The sequence below is a fragment of the Solanum verrucosum genome, unplaced genomic scaffold (assembly GCF_900185275.1).
Source record: "Solanum verrucosum unplaced genomic scaffold, falcon-dt-bn FXZP01000051.1, whole genome shotgun sequence".
In the NCBI taxonomy this organism is placed as follows: Eukaryota; Viridiplantae; Streptophyta; class Magnoliopsida; order Solanales; family Solanaceae; genus Solanum; species Solanum verrucosum.
The window spans coordinates 1,262,301-1,283,931 of NW_026020110.1; the positions used below are offsets into that span (position 1 = coordinate 1,262,301).

Here is a 21,631-nt window from a genome sequence, read left to right on the forward strand (position 1 = left end):
AAACAAAAAAAGATGAAGTTGGCCATCATTAGTTGATTAGTCATTCTGATTAGCATCTTATAAAACAAATTCACTAATAAAAATCTAGCAAATGAGTATTCTTGACATTTGAGATATAGACATTTGTGATTACCAAAATTAAATTAAAAAACAATAGCAAGAGATAGAATGAAAAGATATCTCTGCAGTCTAAGCACAAAGCATATACACATGTAACAAACCATTCGTCCATAAACTGTCACAAGCCAGTGAAATGCACCATCCTATCTACTCTGCTCCTGGAAATAAATTAATAACAAAAAGTGTGTCCTCGTGTTCATTGAAAGAAGTCTCGAGGCTCTCACCAGATAAAAAGATGGTGAAGAAACAAAGACCGAAGGTAAGTTCTATTCACACATATAGAACAAAGGCACACTGACTACATTCTTTAAAAAAAAAAAAAGGCACATTGAAAATACAATTACATTTGAAAGGATTGAAATTAAATAAACACAGAAGTATGAGGTATAAACAGTGTTATCAAAGGCGAAAAGCGCAAAAAAGCTCTAAGGTCTGTGGGGGCTTTAAGCGCAAAAAAGTGTGGGCTTTAATGAAAAAAGGCGCAAAGGGAGAAAAGAAAACAAATATATATGTTTAGTCCAAGACTAATAATTATAAACATGAATGACAAATATATGACAAAAGAAATTGAAAAAAGAATATGATCAAGTGAAATATCAATTATTTAGTTTCACTTCTTCATAAGAGGCCCATTGGCAAGGAAACGTTTGCCTTAGAACCTTGATGACGACACTGAAGTGCACATAAAGCGAGGCAAAGTGCTCAACACATTTTGAGCCTCGCTTCAGGGCTTAAGCACGCCTTTGATAACACGGGCTATAAACCAAGAAAACATTAGCATATGTCCCATCAGAGGATCAATATCTACCAACAAGGAATAAGGATTAACATGCAGATAAAAACAAAAACATACCCAGTCTAAACCCACTAGTGGGGTTTGAGGATGGTAGGATGTACGCAAAACCTTACCCCTAACTTAGTGGGGTAGAGAGGTTGTTTCCAATAGATCCTCGGGACAGGCAGATAAAAGAATGGATATTTTTTTTTTGAGAAGGAAAAGAATGGATATTATATGCCTAATGTCTGGCACAAAGACAAAAGTAAGCTGCTATCTCACTAGACAAAAGAACTGATATTTAATTTCTAGAAGAAAAAGAGAGACCCAAAAGCTATAGTCAAAATACAAAACCCAGAGAAAAGATAGTCAACTATTACATACATAAAATCAATCGGAGCAAAGTAAAGGTGAACAGATGACCAGAACACGCACACTGGCAAATGCAAAGGTTAGCTCATAATCATGGAACTTCGAAATCAAACTTACCAGTCATCCACTTCAAGAAATCCCATAAGCAAGCCCAGGGGTTGACTATTTTCTAGCTCCGAGGAACGCTCAGCAACTGCCTCTGTTTCCATGTCCAATGCAGCATACAGATCCACTGTCACATCTCCTTGTTTCTCTTCATCCATGAGATCCTTCCCAGTAGCAGCAAGATTTATTCTCCCTATTTTGTTGGCCTACATGAATACAAGAGGAAAGCTAAAATAACCCCCTAACCAAACAAGCACGCAGAATTTCAAGCTAAAATACCCGCATTGAACAGAAGTATTCACACTAGAAAATGTTGGAACCTCATCAAGTCTCTTAGCTGAAAATGCATTGTAATGGTCAAAAGCATCCTCCTCCTTGGGAAGTAAATGTGCATAACTGAAACAAAAACCAGGTCGTCAGTAGCAATAAGTTGAATTAAATAGCCCAGGTTACCTACCAAAAGGAAACTAGAAAGCCCAATTATGCTTTGGGCCTTTTGCAACTCAAATTAATCAGTAGATGCTTTGGCTTAGAATAAGCAACTTCTTATATCTATAACAAGAGGATGTAAAGATCCTACTTATTATCTCAAAAAGAGAAGACACATAAGTAGCATATTTTTTCCCTGTATTCATTTTATCAAGCTTACAATTCTCTGCCTTCGGTTGCCTACCTAGTGCCCTTTGACACCAATCTCAGGGAAACATCATTTTTATCAGTATTATCAAACGACCTTTTAGATGATGACATTCATATCATCCTTTTACAGGCAGTATGTTGTACACAAAAGAAGCCACGAAAAAACCACAGGAGATGCTCATAACTCCTTAAAATACTTTTAATTGGTCCAACAAATAACAGTGCCTTTGATTATCCCTTTTGTTCCCCTATCATAATTCACATTAGTCGCCAGCATCAAAAGGCATCTGTATCCTATACTCTTAGTAATGTCAATGTGCATGAGATAATAACCAAAATCACCGAGTCAAACTCTTAGTTTTTGATAAGATACACAACTTTTTCTACATTCTTTTGACGAGGTAAATTTCTCAATATGTGCATGTCATCCAAATTATATTTATACATAAAGAAGGTGTCTGATGAAACACAGTTTAATTACCATCTATGGTTTGTGAAATAGATAATAAATAACAAAATCCATTTTTGCAAGAGCAAAATAAAGAGAAAAAAAACCACTCAAGCACGAAGAAAGACATAATACTTGCTAGCAAGAAAGGTGGATGTTCATGCACTCTTTCATGCACAACAGCTACTCAGAGCTTATTTAAAGCCTAATGTTCACTACAAAAGTTAAGTATCCTTTTTGGCACTCAAATACTTTAAAGAAATTGTCAAGGGGAGGAGGAAAAGGTGGGATGAGGTAACCAAGTATACAGATATACTCACATGCTGTCAACATCAATGAAGTCTCTTTTCACCAGCAAGGCCGTCAGCTGATAAAGTTCACTTGGAACAGGATCATTAACTTCCAGGCGTTGGTAGTATTGAAACTTAAACCCCAGAATCTGGGAGGCATGGGACTGAAAATAATGGAGAGAAAATGAAAAACAAATGCACTTTCAAGACTGGGAGAGCTCCACAAAACGAGAAAACAACAAGACAACCACAATTATACCTTGGGAAATATGGGAATCAAGTCCAAAAATATACTATTACTAGGCTGACGTTCAAAACATTCCAAAACCTGTAAAATCACAGCCAAAGACAAGTGAACACTGAACTTTCAAAAGTTTAAAAGGAATGGAAATCAAAAAAATGCATAAAGCGGAGTGGAAATGCACGATATCGCTATGGATAATGCACGATATCTCTATGGATAAAAAACGTACAATATCAAAGACTCGGTTTGGATCCAGATCAAAATGCCCAATCAACGACTGCATATGGTCCAAGAATTAGAAACACATAAAAATAAGATTTCAGCTACCAGAGTGCTTAGTTGAAATAAAACCTTGATTATGCCAACTGTAGCAGCTGAAGAATTTTGGCTAGAACCCTCTGGAATTTGACAAAGGAGAGTGACCTACAATTACAGTCAATGGAGGGTCAAAATAAAAGAGAAAACAAAAGTGAGCTACAAAGAAATGGAGGACAAGAGGAAAACATCACCAAAAGAAAACATCACCAAAAGCAAGCATGAACTACTAAAAATTGCCTTGTTTTAGAGAACACACGCACAGAACTTTGTTTTGTACAAAGCAAGAAAGGAATGGGATAATCCCTTTGCTTGGAAGGAGAAGTGTGGGTTTGGTCTTTCTTCCCTTACTTAAATCCATTGACTAACGAAAGGGAAAGGATGAAAGTTTGCACCAGACACTCCCTTGTATCTGTAACAATCAGTGTTTAAGGGCAACCAATTTTCAATGGACAGGCAAAAGTCCTCCAGTCACCTCCCACACTACATGTCATTTATTTGCACTTAATGGGGTCTGAATCAAATTGCTTCAGATCTCGGCCCATTCAGTGCATTTGTTTTTTGCATTTTAAAGTCTCTAAATGAGGGAGGCGAGACTGAAATGACTAGGAGGAGATGCACAGATGCCGCATAGAGGAGGTGTGGGAGGTTGTCTATGACGGGTTTGAGGAGAAGTAGAGGTATGCTGAAGAAGTATCGGACAAAGGTGAGTATACAGGACATGGCGCATCTGCAGCTTACAGAGAACATGACCCTAGATAGGAGGATATGGAGGTCGAGGATTACAGTAGAAGGTTAGAAGGTTAGTAGGTAGTTGATCATTGTCTAGATTCCCTCGTCACTATTATTAAAATCATGCTCCTATCTTGTTCTTCGATTTTATTATTACATGTTGTTTGCTTTGCTTCGGTTATCATACTATATGTTGTTGCTATTGTTCTTTTCTCCATTATTTTTTATCTCACTGTTTTACTAATTACTATTGTATTACCTTTTCATACTGACTTTTATATAAAGCCATATGCTTTACTTGAGCCGAGGATCCATCGGAAACCTCTCTAGCTTCAAAAGGTAGGGGTAAGGTTGCCTACACACCACCCTCCTCAGACACCACTTGTGGGATTACACTAGGTATGTTGTTGTTGTTTAGTGGGTCTGAATGGACCTAAATAAATCACAATTCAAACTTATTTAGAAACGCTACTTTTATTTCCCGAAAAGTTCACACTTCTCTTTTTTTCTCTTCGACAGAAAATTTCACGCCTTTTCTGTTTTCAAGAATGGTAACCGTATATTTAAGAACACTCAAAAGGAAGTGTTATACCATATTTACAGCAACAGAATAGATCAAAAGTGATCTGTCTACAGACTAGTTAACATATCTACCAGAGAATTTATACTCTCTACATGGCTTAATTTACATCAACATAAAACAAAAGGATACAATTCGTCTTAACTTCTTACAGTCAATTGCATGTCTTAAAAAATTCTTTTGAGTTCCTCTCTGTCCATATTGACCACCATATGCAAGCAGGGACCACTCCACAACTGTTTCTGTCTCACTATGTTCCCCTTGTTATTCCAGGTTCTAGCAGATCAGCAGAATTAACAGATATAGTCCATTTACGCCCCCACCAAGTTTAGGAACATAAGCCACAACTGCATAGTGAAAGGACAGTATAAACAGATGGCCATTGGATTCTAAAGCTTTCCCACATAAAACACACCTTGAACACAATTGACAGCCCTTTGTTCTTGAGTTTTCTTGAGTTAGGCAAGCTTCTATAGCAACCACCATGAAAATCATACAACCATAGTTCTGTTTCTGTCTCACTATGTTCCCCTTGTTGTTCCAGGTTCTAGCAGATCAGCAGAATTAACAGATATAGTCCATCTACGCCCCGCCAAGTTTAGGAACATAAGCCACAATGGCATAGTGAAAGGACAATATAAACAGATGGCCATTGGATTCTAAAGCTTTCCCACATAAAACCCACCTTGAACACAATTGACAGCCCTTTGTTCTTGAGTTTTCTTGAGTTAGGCAAGCTTCCATAGCAACCACCATGAAAATCATACAGCCATAGTAGGAACTTTAGCCTTCCAAATGCACTTCCAGGGCCAATTCACAATGGATTGGCCTGTCTGTGAAAGGTTAAGATATCTGATCTAACAGTATAAATCCCATTCTTGTTTTTGTTCCAATAAAGAGTCTTCTTCCTCCTTGAGACCTTTGAAAGCTTCTAAACTAAATAAAAAATCAGTGATTCTCCCCAGCTCCCAATCATTTAACCCTCTCCTGAAGATGATATTCCATCCATTCAATCCCCAAGCACTGTTCAGTTAGATGTCAGGAAGTGGTGCAATAGAAAAGAACTCAGGAAACATATCTTTTAGTGGCCCATGACCTACCCATTTATCATGCCAAAATGAAGTCCTTCTCCCATTACCCACCCTTGTACTAGTATTCATCTGAAAAGAATTGCATAGTTGCCTGATAGCTTTCCAGACCCCTGTCCATGAGGGGTGTTGATTGGACTCGTACTCTACTGATCTGTCTGGTTCTATTTTTCACCAATGACTTAACTCCACAAGGCATCAAGTTCAGAATTGTACCTCCACAACCACTTTATGAGTAAGCTTTGATTATGTGCTTCTAAGTTCCTACGGTCCATGGCCCTTCTTTTTTGCTGGTAATGAGAGATTCCCAATTAACCAAGTGCATGTTCCCTACCTTCCTCACTTACAAAGGCTCTCTCCTTAAAATTGAAAGACAAAAGTAAGAACTCCAGTTAAATAGCCAACATCCATTTTTTCTCTTTTTTTCATAGATAATTTATTTTGGATTTTCACATACTGCCTCCGTTCACTTTTTCTCGTTTACTATACTAGAAAAAGATTTTAACTTTTACTTGTCCAATTTGGAATTCCAAGAGATGATTTATCATTTTATACCTATTTTACCTCTATCATTAAGTACTGATCATTTCATTTCCCAACATGTAGATGACTTACAGTAATTAAGAGTGATATAGTAAAATTACCATTTTATTTATTGCTTCTTAAGGGATGCATTATGTCAAACATGGACAAGTAAACATGAACGGGGGAGTACTGTTCAAGATTGTAATTCAATTGAGCATTCAGCATAAACCCATTTGCTTTCTTCCAACATCCTATTACTTTTTGAGAAAGAACATCCTATTACTAGAATGAGATGATTCCCTCAAATATAAGATATAAAGAATACATGAACTTGTATTTGTTTGTGATGGGCCAATAATAATAATAGACTCTTCTTCACCAAATGGACAACAAGGTTGACCTGTGACGGTTCAACGACCTTTTTGTAGTTTTAATCATTCAATGTATAAAACAAATAAGAGAACACAAAATAAAATGATATTTATTCAAAAGAGATGTTTAAAACTAATTAAAGAACAGAGAATATTGTTAAGGGTAAATTAGTCAAAAATCAATTTTCTCAATAGTAAATAAGTTAATAGAATATAGAATGTTACAGAGAAATCAAGATAAGGGAGGTAATGGTAATATTGTAAACCACAAGGGAGGTTAGTGTTATGAAGCAAGACCTGAGGGGTGGTCTCTAAAACTGACCTTCAAATTTATTATTTGGTTGGATAACTTTCTTTTAAAGACTAAATCATGTTGAGCTTAAAAAATTTATGACTACATTATGTGTTATTATTGATATAAATTTTAATTGTAGTCTAGATAATACAAAATATTAGCACATTTACATTTTTTTATCGAATAATAATTTTATGATTTTGTTTAGATTAAAATTTTCTCTAATATTTATTTTTATTTTTATTTTATATGGATTGTCTAATATCATTTCATGTAAATATACTCATTCACATATTTAAAAACAAAAATCGTCTTAATTATTTTGTGTTCAGATCTAGACACGGCATCTTAATATTCAAATGTGCATTCAGATTCAAACATCTTAATATTCAAATGAAAACAAACGAGGCCTTAAAGCATAGTATCTTCCACCCACACACACCCTCACACCAGCCCCCCAAGACGAACAACCTGCTCAACCATATAACTTTTAGGGAAATATTAACCTGGACCATAACAATTGGTCATTCTTCAGTAACTGTAACAAACAAATATGGTCCTAACATTGGTGCACTTCCATTAGGGCAGAACACACTGAACAATATAATGTGAATCAGGATTGGAAGTCCAAGATCAAAACTTCTTGAGATATATCAAAAATCAAAATAGTAAGTCAAAAAACAAGTTCATTACAACATTTTTCGGAGTAAAAAACTCAAAACTGCACATGGGTGTATAAAAGAACAATTCATCAATATCTCCTAAGCAACAAAGTCAAAAGAGATAGTCCACAGGAGAGCTTCATCTTAAGCATACGGCAGCCTGGAATGGTCATTTATCCATGCTCAGAAATAAACTAGCTCTTGCTTACCTCCCAAAGGGGTATGGAAGTTATGAACTAGCAGTTGGTATTGTTTAAGCTACTGTTACCAGCACAAAGTGAGAACCTAAGCTCTTTTTTCCTTATTGCCTCCTTCATATGCAAAATTAGATTTGATTGCTATAAAATCACCCAAAGAAATAGAGAAAGAGCATCCAGAGCAGTTACTAGCAAACAGAGGAGATGCACAGAGACTAGAAAGAAAGTCGGACAGAGAGAGAGAGAGAGAAAGACAAAGAGGAAACAGTTACCAGCTTTGCATAACCTTCACTTTCTTCGCGAAGAAGGTTAAACTTTGTTTGCTGATAAAGAAGACGAGTGTTTACCCTGACCTGAAATCCATTACAGAAGGATATCACACTTAAAGGGAACTATCTTCATACACAATTTGCAAGCAATATGTTGGGAGTCTATTGAATAAAAACCAACAAAAGCAATGAAGAAAAGGACAGATGGATCCATTAACATATTAATTCATATTAGCCAGGGAAATATCGCCAACCTTCCGAGTCATTTTTAAGCAAACAATAATCACCAACTGAAAGCACACTCAGTACAAGATGTACTACAATTTAGCCGGCAGGGATGACACCGAGCAAGAACAATAACCCTAAAATATATTTTAAGCAGCACCTCTTTCCTTACTTTGGGGGAGAAAAAACTATACCTCTTTCGACTTCAAATCTGCAGCCTTTATCTTGATCATCTCAGACTCCCACAAAAACTCTTCCTTTTCACATGAAAAGGCATTCATAAGCTTTCATTTTTCAAGCTAGTATTTAACAAGAGCAAAATGGTAGAAACATATATTAAGTTAGAAACAAGTAAAAAGGTACCTCACATCGCTCCTGAAAAAATCTCAAAGGAACCAAAGCAGATTCCACAAGCCATTTTGCCTATAAAGAAGACAAACCAAAACTATGTAAAGACAAAATACATTATACTTCAAAAAGGCTTTCTACTCTGAATTAATTTCTGCGGAACAAGCTGAGATTTTTTTTCTTGCTTTGATTGTTAAGGTGTTGACAGGCAGAGAATTGACAGAAGAAAAGGAAAACAGAAAGAAAGATACAGAAATAGCAACTACTACTACGCCTTGATAAGTATATAATATATTTCAGATCAACTGATCTTTTTTAAGAAAGGTAACAATGATTTTGTGTAAACTTATCAATGCCTAAATCCATGAGTTTTACTGTTAAGAGCAAAGTTATGAAGTAAAATAGATGACTAAAGTTTTAATCCAGGTATTTGTAGTAACTATTTGTTAAAAGGGTTGATTAAAGTCAAAACAAGCTGAGACCAGATCTCTTTCTCTCTCTCTCTCTCTCTCTCTCTCTCTCTCTCTCTCTCTCTCTCTCTCCCCCTCTCTCCCTCTCTCTCTCTCTCTCTCTCCCCCTCTCTCCCTCTCTCTCTCTCTCTCTCTCTCTCTCTCTCTCTCTCTCTTTCTTTCTTTCCGCACGATCGCCGCAAGGCTAATAGTTGGAAACAGTAAGCTCCATTTCTGAAGTTTGCAACCTTGGGTAGACATATGTGATCGCGCATCTGAAGTATGGCAAAACTGTGAGCTGAAATTTGAGATTGCCAGAGAGACATTCTATCACCTGTCTGAAGATTGACCAAGACAATCAGCTACAGTTACCAACTCGTGATTGTCAAAACCTATAACGTGATCGCACATTGTGTTTAAAAATGAATTTTGGGAAGTCAAATTAGGAAACTCGGCCAATGCTTTTAAGAGGGGTATAAATAACAGAGATATGAATTTGTAGGTGGTTCTTCAGCTGAGAAGCCAAAAGGTGTAGATGTCCTACGTTCTTAACAAGCTCTATGGAAAATTGATCTTCGGAAAGTACTTGCCACACCCAATGTTTACACCAAAGCAAGTAATTTATCCATACAACATTGTCGGTCTTGTTGTTGTTTTATTGTATTTACCTTCCACTTTGGTGGGCATCTTATATCACTTAACACCCGGTAGCAATTCTCCATTTCAACAATCCGGTTTTAATCATATGAGTAACATGACATCTCCATTTCATTTATTATTCCATTCTCTTCAAGCAATGAGCCTAGATATCTAATTTTTTGCATTTTGGCACTGCAACCCCATCTAAACTCATGTTTGATTAAACCTACAATGCATGTGTTCAGTCTTCCTTCTACTTATCCTAAAATCACTACTCTCTATGGTGCTTCTCCATCGTTAAGCTTTTGGTTGACACTTCGTTAATTCATACAATATCATCAGCAAATAGCATACATAAAAAATTATGTTCTGACCAATTTTCCCTTCGAGACAAATGGAGAAACATTTGTTCTTGACCTACAAGGCTAAAACCTCTTCCGGTAAACCCATCTTCCACCATGCTCCAAGACAACAACTTCCCCCTTCCCACTGCACGGCCTCTTACAGATATAAAGTACCCACACCTCCAGAACTTGACCCACACTACTGAACTAAACAAGTGTAGAAAACCAATGGAATGTTTGAGATGAAGTTAGTATATCCAACTTTTAAAGTGGGACCTTTAAGATATCCGGTGTTAATATATATATTCCTGATCTATTTCATTGTTCTCCTCCTTGCATACTATGTAAACTTTCTTTCTTTTACGAAAATGAAACCCATAGCCGGTATGCTTTGGGTATGTACAGGGTAAACCCCCTCCTATGCAATAGCTTGCAAACCACATAGAAGAGGTAAATCGCACTAGACAAGCCCCGTGAGAAGAGCTCGACCCAGAAGGTCAACCCCTGTTGCCGCAAGCAAGGGGTTTTGAACTTGAGACCTCCATTATAGAAGTTCCAAGCCAAACCATCTAAGCCACCCAGAAGGGTTACTATGCTAACTTTCTTTGTTTATCAACATGCAGATAAATGCAAAAGCAAGTGTTGTTGAAGTTCAAAATATTCACACGATCTACTTGAACAAAATCTGCATTATTGATCTCTTCTTCCTTTTGAATGGTTGTAGTGGGTACTGAGCACTTTGGTTTTAAATGAAAGTCAAATAGGTTGCAAGTGAACAATGAAGAAGGTGATGGTCTAAGTTGCTCGGACTAGGTGAGGGTGTCCTATACAGGTGCAAATCTAGAGGTTGGATCCTTCCTGAACTAAATTTTTAAATTCAAAGGACAGATAAAGGCCCAGCGATTCAGCTAAAAATAATTTAAATATCTAAAATTAGAGTTATATGTCTAATTTATGAAAAAAACTTACAAGTATGCTGAGGAGAATCCTAAAGGAGATAAAACGACTGACACAAATTTTCATATGCAAGGTATTCCATTTTCTTCAAAATCACCTTAGCTTTTGTTTTGATTACAAAAATCATAGTATCTATCCCAAATTTTTCCATTGATTTTGGTCAAATTAACAAAAATCAATGGACTAAAACATAAAATAAGGTTTTTCATATTAAATCAGAAAATAAATTGAAGTCCCTCGACAAAATGAGCTATTGCACACCAGCAAAATAAGTTTCAAGGACATAGAGTATGTCCTCTGTGAAGTAGCTAGAGTCAAATTTGATTAAAAGCCTTCAAAACAATAGGTGTTAATCATATCACTAACCAAGCGCTAACTAGGAGTAGCAACAGAAACAGAGTTGTTGAAACATAGAAGATAAACAACCTCATCCACCATTAAGATCCAAACCCTATCTAGCACAAGTTTCTCCCCCGCCAACAAGTGCAAAACTCAACTTCTCCAAGATTAAAGAGTGTCCATAGCGGGGTAGCAGACAAAAACTAATGTACTTCTCTTTATTTTCTCCATCCTAAGACTTGACCCACTTCGATAGCCTGAAGATGTACTTCTCTTTATTTTCTCCATTAACCATTAAGATCTAAATCCTATTTAGCACCATGCTTCTCCCAAGCCAACAAATGCAATCGAAGTCCCTTAACAAAATTTGCTATTACACGCAAGCAAAGTCAGAGTTCCAAGGACATAGATTATGTCCTCTGTGAAGTAGCTAGAGTCAAATTTGATTTATGGCCTCTGAAATTGTAATACCCCAATCTTTCATATTCAAAGCCTGAACCACTCAACATGGGATCCGAGATAGAGGATTCGGGTAGTATTCGGGTACAAATAATAGTTCTAGAGCAACAGGAAAGTGTTAGTAATAATGTAATGCCAAACACCCTTGAGTTAGCATACAATCATGTAGACGTAAACTTTGACTGAATAGGGGAGGACAAAGTTGTGTATGAGCCTTGGGGTCAATATTTATTTTTTTGATAAGATAAGTGGTATTAATAACAGCATCAAGAAGATGCAAGATTTACAAGATATGGCATTTGAGCTTACAAAAAAAATCTCTGGCTAACTATACAAACTATCTAAGCCAGAACTAATGAGTTAGTAAAATCTTGAAGTTGTTCTGCATTAACAGCAGGATACAAGTTGGACCAACTAAACAAATTTACAATGCACCTACTCTTCAAAATGCCTAAAGCAATTGACTCTCCATCAAAACATCTCTTGTTCCTCTCTAACCAAATACACCAAAAAATACAAGCAGGTATCATAATCCAAATCTTCTTGATGGCTTTGTCAACTTTCCATAGACTCCAACTCTCATATGCATCCTTAATTGTGAGGGGTGTGGTCCAATTGATGCCAGAGAGACAAAAAAAACATGCTCCATAATTCTGAGGCCACCTCAGAAAGAAGAAGGTGTCTGGGGTTTCAGCCTCTTTTTTGCACATATAGCATCTGTTTGGGAACTGGATTTTTCTTTTCTTTATGTTGTCTTGGTTGAGACATGCCTCATATAGAGTTGTCCAGGTGAAAAAACTACCTTAGGTGGTAGCTTGGTCCTCCAAATGAGTTCCCAGGGGGCAGTTATATATCACAAGGTTTCTAGAGCACAATTGTTGATACCCTTCCTTGACTGTATAAACTCATTTCTGGTGTCGCCACTTGAGCTTATCAGCTGCCTGGAGATTAATGTGACATTAATGTGACAGTGTTGTAGTCTAGCAAAAAGGTCTACCAGATCATTCACTTCCCAATCGTGCATATTCCTTCTAAATCTCATATCCCAATTGATCCCTTCTCTATTAGCAGCAATAACAGAATTGGCATCTTGAGCAATTGTAAACAGATCTGGGAAGTCCTCATGAAGAGTGTTATTTCCAAGCCATTTGTCTATCCAAAATTTTAGGAGTAAACCATTCCCCAATTCAAAGTAAGCATTCTGATCAAATGTGTCCCACACATCCTAATACTCTTGCATAGTCCCACTCCGTAAGGAAGTGTAGTAATATTTGTGCACCATTGATTCAGCCTTCCATGCTTAGCTATGATGACCTCTTTCCAAAGCCCTGCGTCTTCCAAGTTGTATCTCCAAAGCCACTTCATCATCATACTTTTGTTGTGGACTGCAAGGTTCTTAATGCCAAGACCTCCTTGGGGTCAATATTTATTACAAGCATACAATAAAATTTAGTCAAGGTTTAAGGACTTTGGGAGCGTTAGTATAAGAATTTACCTATCAAATTAATATCATTGAGTCTAGTTTCCAATGACACAAACCTCTCATAAATTAAATATCATTGAGTCTAGTTTCCAATGTGACATTGAATCGCGTTTGTTTAATTATGTTTAACTTTTAGATTATAAAATAAATCACTCTTGAAATCTTGATAACACTTGTGCTTAGCTGAAACTATTGGAACAATCGAGTTTTCTAATCGTAAGTCCCTGTGGGTACGATACCCGGCTCTTTATAAGAGCCACTTTAATACTTGAACGACCACGTACACTTGCGTGTGCGATTTGGGCGCAACAGTTGGCCTTGTAGAAGGCAAATATATTGATGATTAGTAATATGAAAGATTGAGTATGAAGGACATCGATGATTTGAAAGTCTCGCGAGCTTGACACGCACCTTATGTTTGTCGATATGTCTCGTATACGTTGAATAGTAGTTTATAGTAGCCTTGTTACCTTATTATTGTAGATTAAAGCAACAAAGGAACATCTGATCGTTGCAAAGCACTAAAGGATTGGAATCAAGAAATGACAAATGTTAATCATGTCATCAATTAAGTAACTAAGGACCCGTTTGGCCATAGATTTTTCAAGTAAAATTTGGGGGGAAATTTGGCAAATAGTGTTTGTCCATAAAATTTGGCAAATAACCTAAATTCTAAAATACTAGAAAACACTAGTATTTGGGTCAAATCTCATTATTTGGAGCTTTTAAAAATTCAAATTCTACACCAAACTTTTATCTTTTACAAAAACATCTTCTAGTAGTTGTTTGCGTTGTATTACATAATTTTTTATGTGAACACCAAAGCAATTATGAAATATTCGGTGAATATGAAAGTGATGATATGGTTATTGATGAAAATGGTGAACAATCAATTCAGGATAACAAAGTCATGTGCTTCGTCTACTCCACGATATATGGAATGATGTTTGTTGCACTCATTCTGAACTACCACATTGCTCTAGTGTCATGGACACTACTTGTTATTTCCTGCAACGAAGATCCAATAGATTTGTTGTGGAAGTAATGATAGATTTTAAAACTCATGGGTATAATTCATATTTCTTAAAAAAAGGAAATATGTTTCCAAAATACTATGATCAACCACATGGTGAAATTTCATCCAAATTTTCACCCAAATAATATTTGCCAAAAATATTTGAAAATCTATGGTAAAACGCTAACTAAGAGTAACAGTTGCAACATAGTGGTCATTGAATCATAAAAGATAAACAATCACATCCACCGTTAAACATGTTTCTCCCAAACCAACAAGTGCAAAACACAACTACTCCAAAATTAAAGAATGGGTCCTTAGCCGGGCAGCACACGAAAATTAATGTGCTTCTCTTTATTTTTCACATCTTAAAACTTGACCCACTTTGATAGCTTGGAGAGTACTTCTCTTTATTTTCTCCATCCACCGCTAGCACCATGCTTCTCCCAAGCCAGCAAGTGCAAAACTCAACTTTTTAAAAATTCAAGAATAGATCCACAGCAAAGTAGCACACAAAAACTGATGTACTTCTCTTCTTTTTTTTTCCAGAATTAAAGAATGGGTCCATAGTAAGGTAGCACACAAAAAGTGTTGTACTTCTCTTTATTTTCTCCATCCTAAGACTCTTCAATAGCTTAGAAAAAAAAATCAATAGAAGTGTTCGAAATAATAGCCTCAAATGCTAGACTACCCAAACAAACAAAAAACAAAGAGACGAGTAAGGCACACAAAAGAATAAAGGAGATCAGGCTAACCAGCTTGTTAACACGTTGACGATTTTCTCCCGGCAATGACAGCTGCAAAGCAAAAATATTTCCTATGTATCAGTATGATGAATGTCCTAAAAGAATTTTCATAATGACATTGCATAAATTAGTAAGTTCATTCGCGAGGAATAAGAGTTAGCCTCTTGCTATTTTTTGCTAAAAACTATGAACTGAATCTTCTCTTTATTTAGAAAAGAATATCCATTAATTTTTTCTCTTATTTAATATGTGAAACCAAAGGAGTTATAATCCATATCAAAGAAGTCTAAGGTTGCATTTTGCTCTGGAATCTGGAATGATTTTGGAATAACTGGTTCCCTTGGGAAATAACACAAGTGTTAGCAAATAATTTTGGAATAATTGGTTTTAGATAAGAAAAATCCGGGCAGTATTGTAATTGTCAAAAAGAATAGTAGCATTGCAACTGATAAGGGGCCTACTTTGGTAATGGACTCCTTCAGTTTTGGTCTTTTGGACAGATTGCGACTTGATTTCACAACCATATTTTGTTGACAAACCACACTGAATTGTATTCAGAAACTATCTTGTTTGATTTCTGAACCAAATGGCCCCTAAGATTCTTTTAATAATTAAATGGATAGAGGTCATCTCTATCAGAAAGAAAGTCATATTTGCAAAAGAATATTCCAAAGAGAACTGTCACATGATTACAACAAAGCACGCCTCCTTCATACTTTTACCTTGAGCGAAGTTCCAGTACTCTGTTAGCATTTGCAAGGTTTTAGAGAAAGAGACAGGAAAAAACAAAAAGCTGAAAAGTTTCACTACTCTGTTAACATTTTTTTTGTTTTACTCAAACACTACAAAAGTGCTTAAAAGCACTTGAAATAAATCATACCCAAATAGGCTCAAAGTGGCTTGAGAACAATGAGGTTTCAGGTTCAAATTCTCAACACAAGCAAAACACTAAGATTTCTTCCCCACCTATCCAAGCATTGGTAGACAAAGCCATCGGTACTTTTCAATAGGAAGTAGCAAGTACACTGTGAAATTAGTTGAGGTGCCCATAAGCTAACCCGACCACCACCTTACTCAAAGAAAATAGGCATCACATTCCTGAATATATCCAATGCAATGACAGTACAAGAGATCTAGAGATTTTTTGTGTGTGTGTGTGTTTGTGTGTGTGTGGGGGGGGGGGGGGGGGTTCAAGAAGATGAATTACAAGGCCTGGTTGAGCCGTTGAGGTGTTTTTAAAGTATAGTGTAGTATTCAAGATTCATGAAGGTTGGGGTGCAAGGAGACCGATCATTTTTCAAAAAAGTCATAATCATAGGCGCTTGGAAGCGGGGAATCAATTTTTCCGTACTTATCTGTTTCAATCCCTAGCACAAAGAAATATGTGGTGTTTTACTTGTGCAGCGAGAGGGTGATTCTAACAACTAAGAATTTGAGAAATGAAAAAAAATTACATATGTGTAAGGGGGGGTCGTTTGATTTGAATACAAGTTATGATGGGATTATTTATGTTAGGATAAGTTATGTTGGGATTAGTATGCTGGGAGTAGTTTTTATTGCTTGTTTGGTTTGTTGTATTCAAACTTATATTCATTGCATTATTTCAAGTATAAGTCGTTTGTTTACAAAAATACCCTCCACCTTATTTAGTTTTTTTTGTACATTTTATTTGCAAGCTATAGTTATTTATTCTTACAAATAAATTTTTCATCTTGTTTAGCTTAAATATTTTTGTGTATGCATTTCCATGATTGTGTTGTGTGTTTTTAAAATTAAACTTTCATCTTATTTAACTTAAAATAAAACTTCCATCTTATTTAGCTTAAAAATGAAATTTCCATCTTCTTTAGCTTAAAAATAAAATTTTCATCTTAACTTCCATCTTTTCTTTTTTTTTTATGACAAGGGAAACCCGCAGCTACTACCCTTTGGGTGCGCACAGGGTAACCCCCGCTCCTATGCAATAGCTCGCAAACCACATAGGAGAGGTAACCCGCACTAGGCAAGCCCGATGCGACGAGCTCGACCCAGAAGGCAAACCCCTTGCTTTCGTTGGCAAGGCGTTTCGAACTTGAGACCTCCAACATGGAAGTCTCAAGCCCAAACCACTGGGCCACCCCGAAGGGTCATCTTAACTTCCATCTTATTTAGCTTAAAATAAAACTTTCATTTTAAGTTTATTAAAGTAAAAGAAATTTTATCATTAAAATTATCTACATTTTAATTGATATATAAAATATAATTTTTAAGTGAGTAATAAACTATTTAATTTGAAAATATGTAATTTAATATTGGAGTGAACATTTTAAGAGAAATCAAAGTATAAATAAACATAAGAATTAGGCAAATAAATCCAACTTATAATGTATTCATAAATTAAAACTATATTTATAAAATGTAATTTTTTAATAAAAAAATATATTATTATAAAAACAACAAATAATTAAGGTTGTGAATGTTATTATAAATGTTGTTAAAAATTATGTTAATATACATGAATGTAAAAGGGGTGTATAAATGAGAGTTTAAGAAGGGTATTTTTGTTATTTTTAAGTTATCATGGGATTACTATTCCACCTCCCTGGAGAGATAACTTATCCCAGTACTAATTGTTAATCCTGGGAATTGGGATAAGCTATCCCAGCCTTTGCAACCAAACGGTGGATTAAAGGGTACTCAAAAATTATCCTGGGATTAACCCCTCTTATCCATCACACCAAACGACCCCCGAGTGTTTTATGTGCAAATGTTGAGGTGAAGATATGGACCACATCTCTACAACTAGCAACTCACTTGTGACGGGATGAGATGATTCCGAGTACAATGGTCATGAAACAATGGAGGAACTTATTAGTTAGACATAGCATCACATGTAGCCCCGCTGAAACCCATGTGGATCTTTTGGAAGGAGAAAAATAGAATAGCCTTCGAAGGTACAGAGAACAACTATTTACATTGGAGGAATAGCCTCAGTTCTAGTTTCTTTTGGAGTGATAGTGACCTCATGGTATAGTTATAGCATATTGGGTGTCATTCGTAGAGATTCATACTATGTAGTAGATTCTCTACTTTTTAGTATACACCTATGAGAGATTTCTCCACCATTAATAAAATCATTTATCTTATCAAAAGTTGTACTCAAAACTGTTAGTTTTAACATTTTATATCCATATCGGCATAAATAAGAGGGATGTGATACACACAATATAGGTGTGATGAGGAAGTCATTTCAAAAAAAAACTACATAAATATATTAATAATTCATCTCTAAGATGGTGTTGTGTATTTACATCAAAAAGCAAAATCGAAAATGCATGCCTGGTTAACTATTCAGGGAGCCTATAATGATTTACAAGCTCAAATTAACACCAAAAGGAAAGGAAATATATGCAACGGCATTTGACCTGCCAGCTGAGTTATCAAATCCAAAAAGATCTACAAAATCAAACATGCACAAAAGCAATCTAAATTCAATAATTTGGAACTAACTCAAACCAGCGAAATTCAGATCTTACGAGTCTGATTGCTCTGGACTTCGCAGCAGATTGGTTGTTTCTAATGTCCTATACACCGGCTTCTATTAAGCCTATGGTCCCAAAGGAAAACTTAGTGCTCCTATATGTCCCTAGAGAGCTTATCTAGCTACTTGACTGTTGCAATTACAATTACACTCACCTGCATCCTATTGTAACTCACACATATGGCCTGATAATGACCACAGAATACCTGAGAAACTACTCCTATTATCCACCTGTACCTAGTGCCACTAATGCTAGTCATAACAACATATAGTCAAGTTTGACCTACTGAAATGAGCTTTTTACAAGTCGATATTTGACTAAATATACTCATCAATTCATCAAACTAAGCTAATATTAAGAAATAGAATTCATAGAACTCCAACAAAGAAATTGATGTTTCAGGTTGGAGGTTTATAAGCCAAAATCAAGTGGTGTTTGTTTGATGCCCAGAGCAGCAAGTGAATGTGGCGTACAAAGATACCCTTGTACCCCTCATTTAAGTCTATTTTCACATATTAAGAGACAAAAAGTAAACAAATATGGACAATAATTTCAGGATTAATAGTTGGCAATAAGAAGAAAAGGGAATAGGAAAACTCACATCCTGAGCCAGTTGGGTAACAATATCAGCCAAACTCGATCCTAGCTCCTCTTGGGATGCATAATCCACAAACTCCACACACTCTAATGCCATTTTACATTTCTGAAAAGGCAACTCACCTCGAACCTTGAACACCCAAAACAACCCAAAACAATCAATTCACAGACCTCAAAGCAACAAACCAATGAAAAGCAATGCTAACAAAAATATCCTTTCAGGGCCTGTTTTGTTTTTTGAATTCTTTTTACATGATCTAATCAGTATGTTGCTTTAAATTCAATAAATTTACAAACAGAAACAAGTGTTTTGCAGCAAATAACCAACTAATCTCACCCAAAAGGATCCATAATTTATCGATCACCTTTTCAACAACTAACCAAGTATTTCAATCAATTATGTAATAATGGATTTTTTAAATTATCAAACTTGTCAAAAATCACTTTTTTTTGCAGATAAACGAACTATTAGTTCAACAAATTGATTAAATTAGTAGTGAATTATCTATTAATCGGTTTTCTACATAATCGGACTTCTTTAAAAAGATCACTATCTTCGCAAATAACAAACTAATGTTTCAACAACATGAATGAATTTAACTCAATTATATAATAATGGAAGTTCCAAATAATCCTAAGTATCTAAAACGAAACACAAATAATTAAAATTGAATAAATAAATAAATAAAATGAATACCATAACCCAGCAGAGCTCATAAAGAAAGCGAAGAGTGGGAAGTGGTTGAGCGAATTTGAAGCTAGTGTTTCCATTTTTCAACTCTTTGATGGAGTCCTCTGTAAAGTACAAATACTCCAAAGGTGAAAGAGACATGTTTGTTGTCGAAGATGACAAACCCTACGACCTAGGGTTTTGGCACTTGCTTCTTGAGAATTAAGATAGAGAAACACCAAATCCTAATTTCGAAGATTTTCCATGGCGATATCAGCTTTTTTTTAGGGTTTCGAAACTTCAAGGAAAATAAATGCCTCTCTGCGACAAATTTCTGATCCTTCTTTTTTCTGTTTTTTTTTTTCTATAAATATATAGTTACAACTTACATCCATGGGGTGTAACAAAATATAGGATTTATTTTTTTATTATTATTATTTTATTTTCTTTTATTTTATTTAAGATAAAAGACGGTTTGATATTTGTACTGTGTGTAAAAATAATGTCAAATTATTAAAGTATTTTAATTTATAATATCAAAGTTTATATTAAAATAGTGTCAGCACAAATTTATGTGTGAATTAACTTCAATCCTATGTACAAAATTTTACGTTAAAAAGAAATATTGTATATATATTCTTCTTTCTTTAAAATTATATATTATTTTCTTATTTCATAAAACATATTATTCTTCTATTTTCATATATTTACCTATATAATTCATATTTTATATAGTTATTTAATATATAATTATCTTATGTGTAATTTTTATATAATATAAATTGCTAGCAAATATTATACATAATAATTGATAATACAAATAAAAGTGAAATTACTGATGAAATACTATTAAAAATCTTACATAATTGCAAAATTTTGAATTCACGTTCAACATTTTTTCAACATGATTCTTGTTTCATCGTAAAATATTTTTTTCTTTTGAGAGCGTGACTCACGAAAAGTTTGCACAAAAATAGACTAATTGTACTTATCCAATTATAATTAATAATAAAACTTTTGTAACTTTTGTATTAGTTATGCTTGCACTAATTATGCAGAAATATTGTGTATGTATTATTCGGTTTGGTGTATTAAAAATAGTATGTATTGCATATTTTTTAATATATATATATATATACTAGTTTTTGGACACGTGCGTTGCACGTGATTACCAATTCAGAAAAAACATGTTATAGTAAATATTATTGCTTATATAAGCGAAGATTTGAATAATAAGCTTTGCACACAATAATAGTGCAGATTTTTTTATGAATGTTCAATGTGGATCATCATATATATCTCTTATTCGCGCGAACCTATGAAGATGATCAATGAAATTTTTTATTAGTTAAATGCATATATTTATTTCAATTTGCTGAGGTTCAATCATGTAATTGGTCGTATCTCAATAGTACTACCTTATAGACGATATTTGTTGTGTATTCTTCTAGTCATCTAACCAGATGTGTTTGCACGTGTATTTCAGTAACTATTTAGATGTCCTATGAACATGTGAAGAGAATAACTATATTTTATTTTTTAGAACTAATTTTTGTATATTAATTTTTATTTTATAGGTTATAACATAATAAATGGCATTCTCGTTGTTGGCTCTCATATTGACTTCTCAATTGACTGTGTAAATAAATCAAACCTAGTTATCTGACTGTCCATAGTTAACTGAGAAATGTTTTTTTTTATCGAAAAAAACTAAAAGCTGAAATTAAAGAATATATTTTATCTGTGAAATCATATATATAATCATTTGTTTATCTTACACCGAACAAAGATGTAGTTCATATACTTGTAAGC

The 21,631-nt window shown here is 34.9% G+C and overlaps 1 protein-coding gene across 2 annotated transcripts in view; it reads right to left on the reverse strand.

Moving 5' to 3' along the window:
- LOC125825308 (THO complex subunit 2) overlaps window positions 1-20,108 on the reverse strand; it is a 51,883-nt gene extending 31,775 nt beyond the window's left edge. Inside the window, exons 1-12 of one of the 2 annotated variants that reach the window (XM_049504650.1) lie at window positions 19,847-20,108; window positions 19,154-19,279; window positions 15,041-15,082; window positions 8,616-8,675; window positions 8,447-8,509; window positions 8,031-8,111; window positions 3,345-3,416; window positions 3,223-3,270; window positions 3,009-3,077; window positions 2,780-2,913; window positions 1,693-1,768; window positions 1,385-1,578 (exon numbers count right to left, since the gene is read on the reverse strand). In XM_049504650.1, coding sequence (XP_049360607.1) covers window positions 1,385-1,578; window positions 1,693-1,768; window positions 2,780-2,913; window positions 3,009-3,077; window positions 3,223-3,270; window positions 3,345-3,416; window positions 8,031-8,111; window positions 8,447-8,509; window positions 8,616-8,675; window positions 15,041-15,082; window positions 19,154-19,279; window positions 19,847-19,981 — 1,100 coding nt within the window. In that variant the 5' untranslated portion in view covers window positions 19,982-20,108. Of the gene's footprint in view, window positions 1-1,384; window positions 1,579-1,692; window positions 1,769-2,779; window positions 2,914-3,008; window positions 3,078-3,222; window positions 3,271-3,344; window positions 3,417-4,299; window positions 4,361-8,030; window positions 8,112-8,446; window positions 8,510-8,615; window positions 8,676-15,040; window positions 15,083-19,153; window positions 19,280-19,846 lie in introns of those variants that run through there. The other variant, XM_049504652.1, reaches the window with a different exon arrangement.
- Window positions 20,109-21,631: the final 1,523 nt, after the last annotated feature.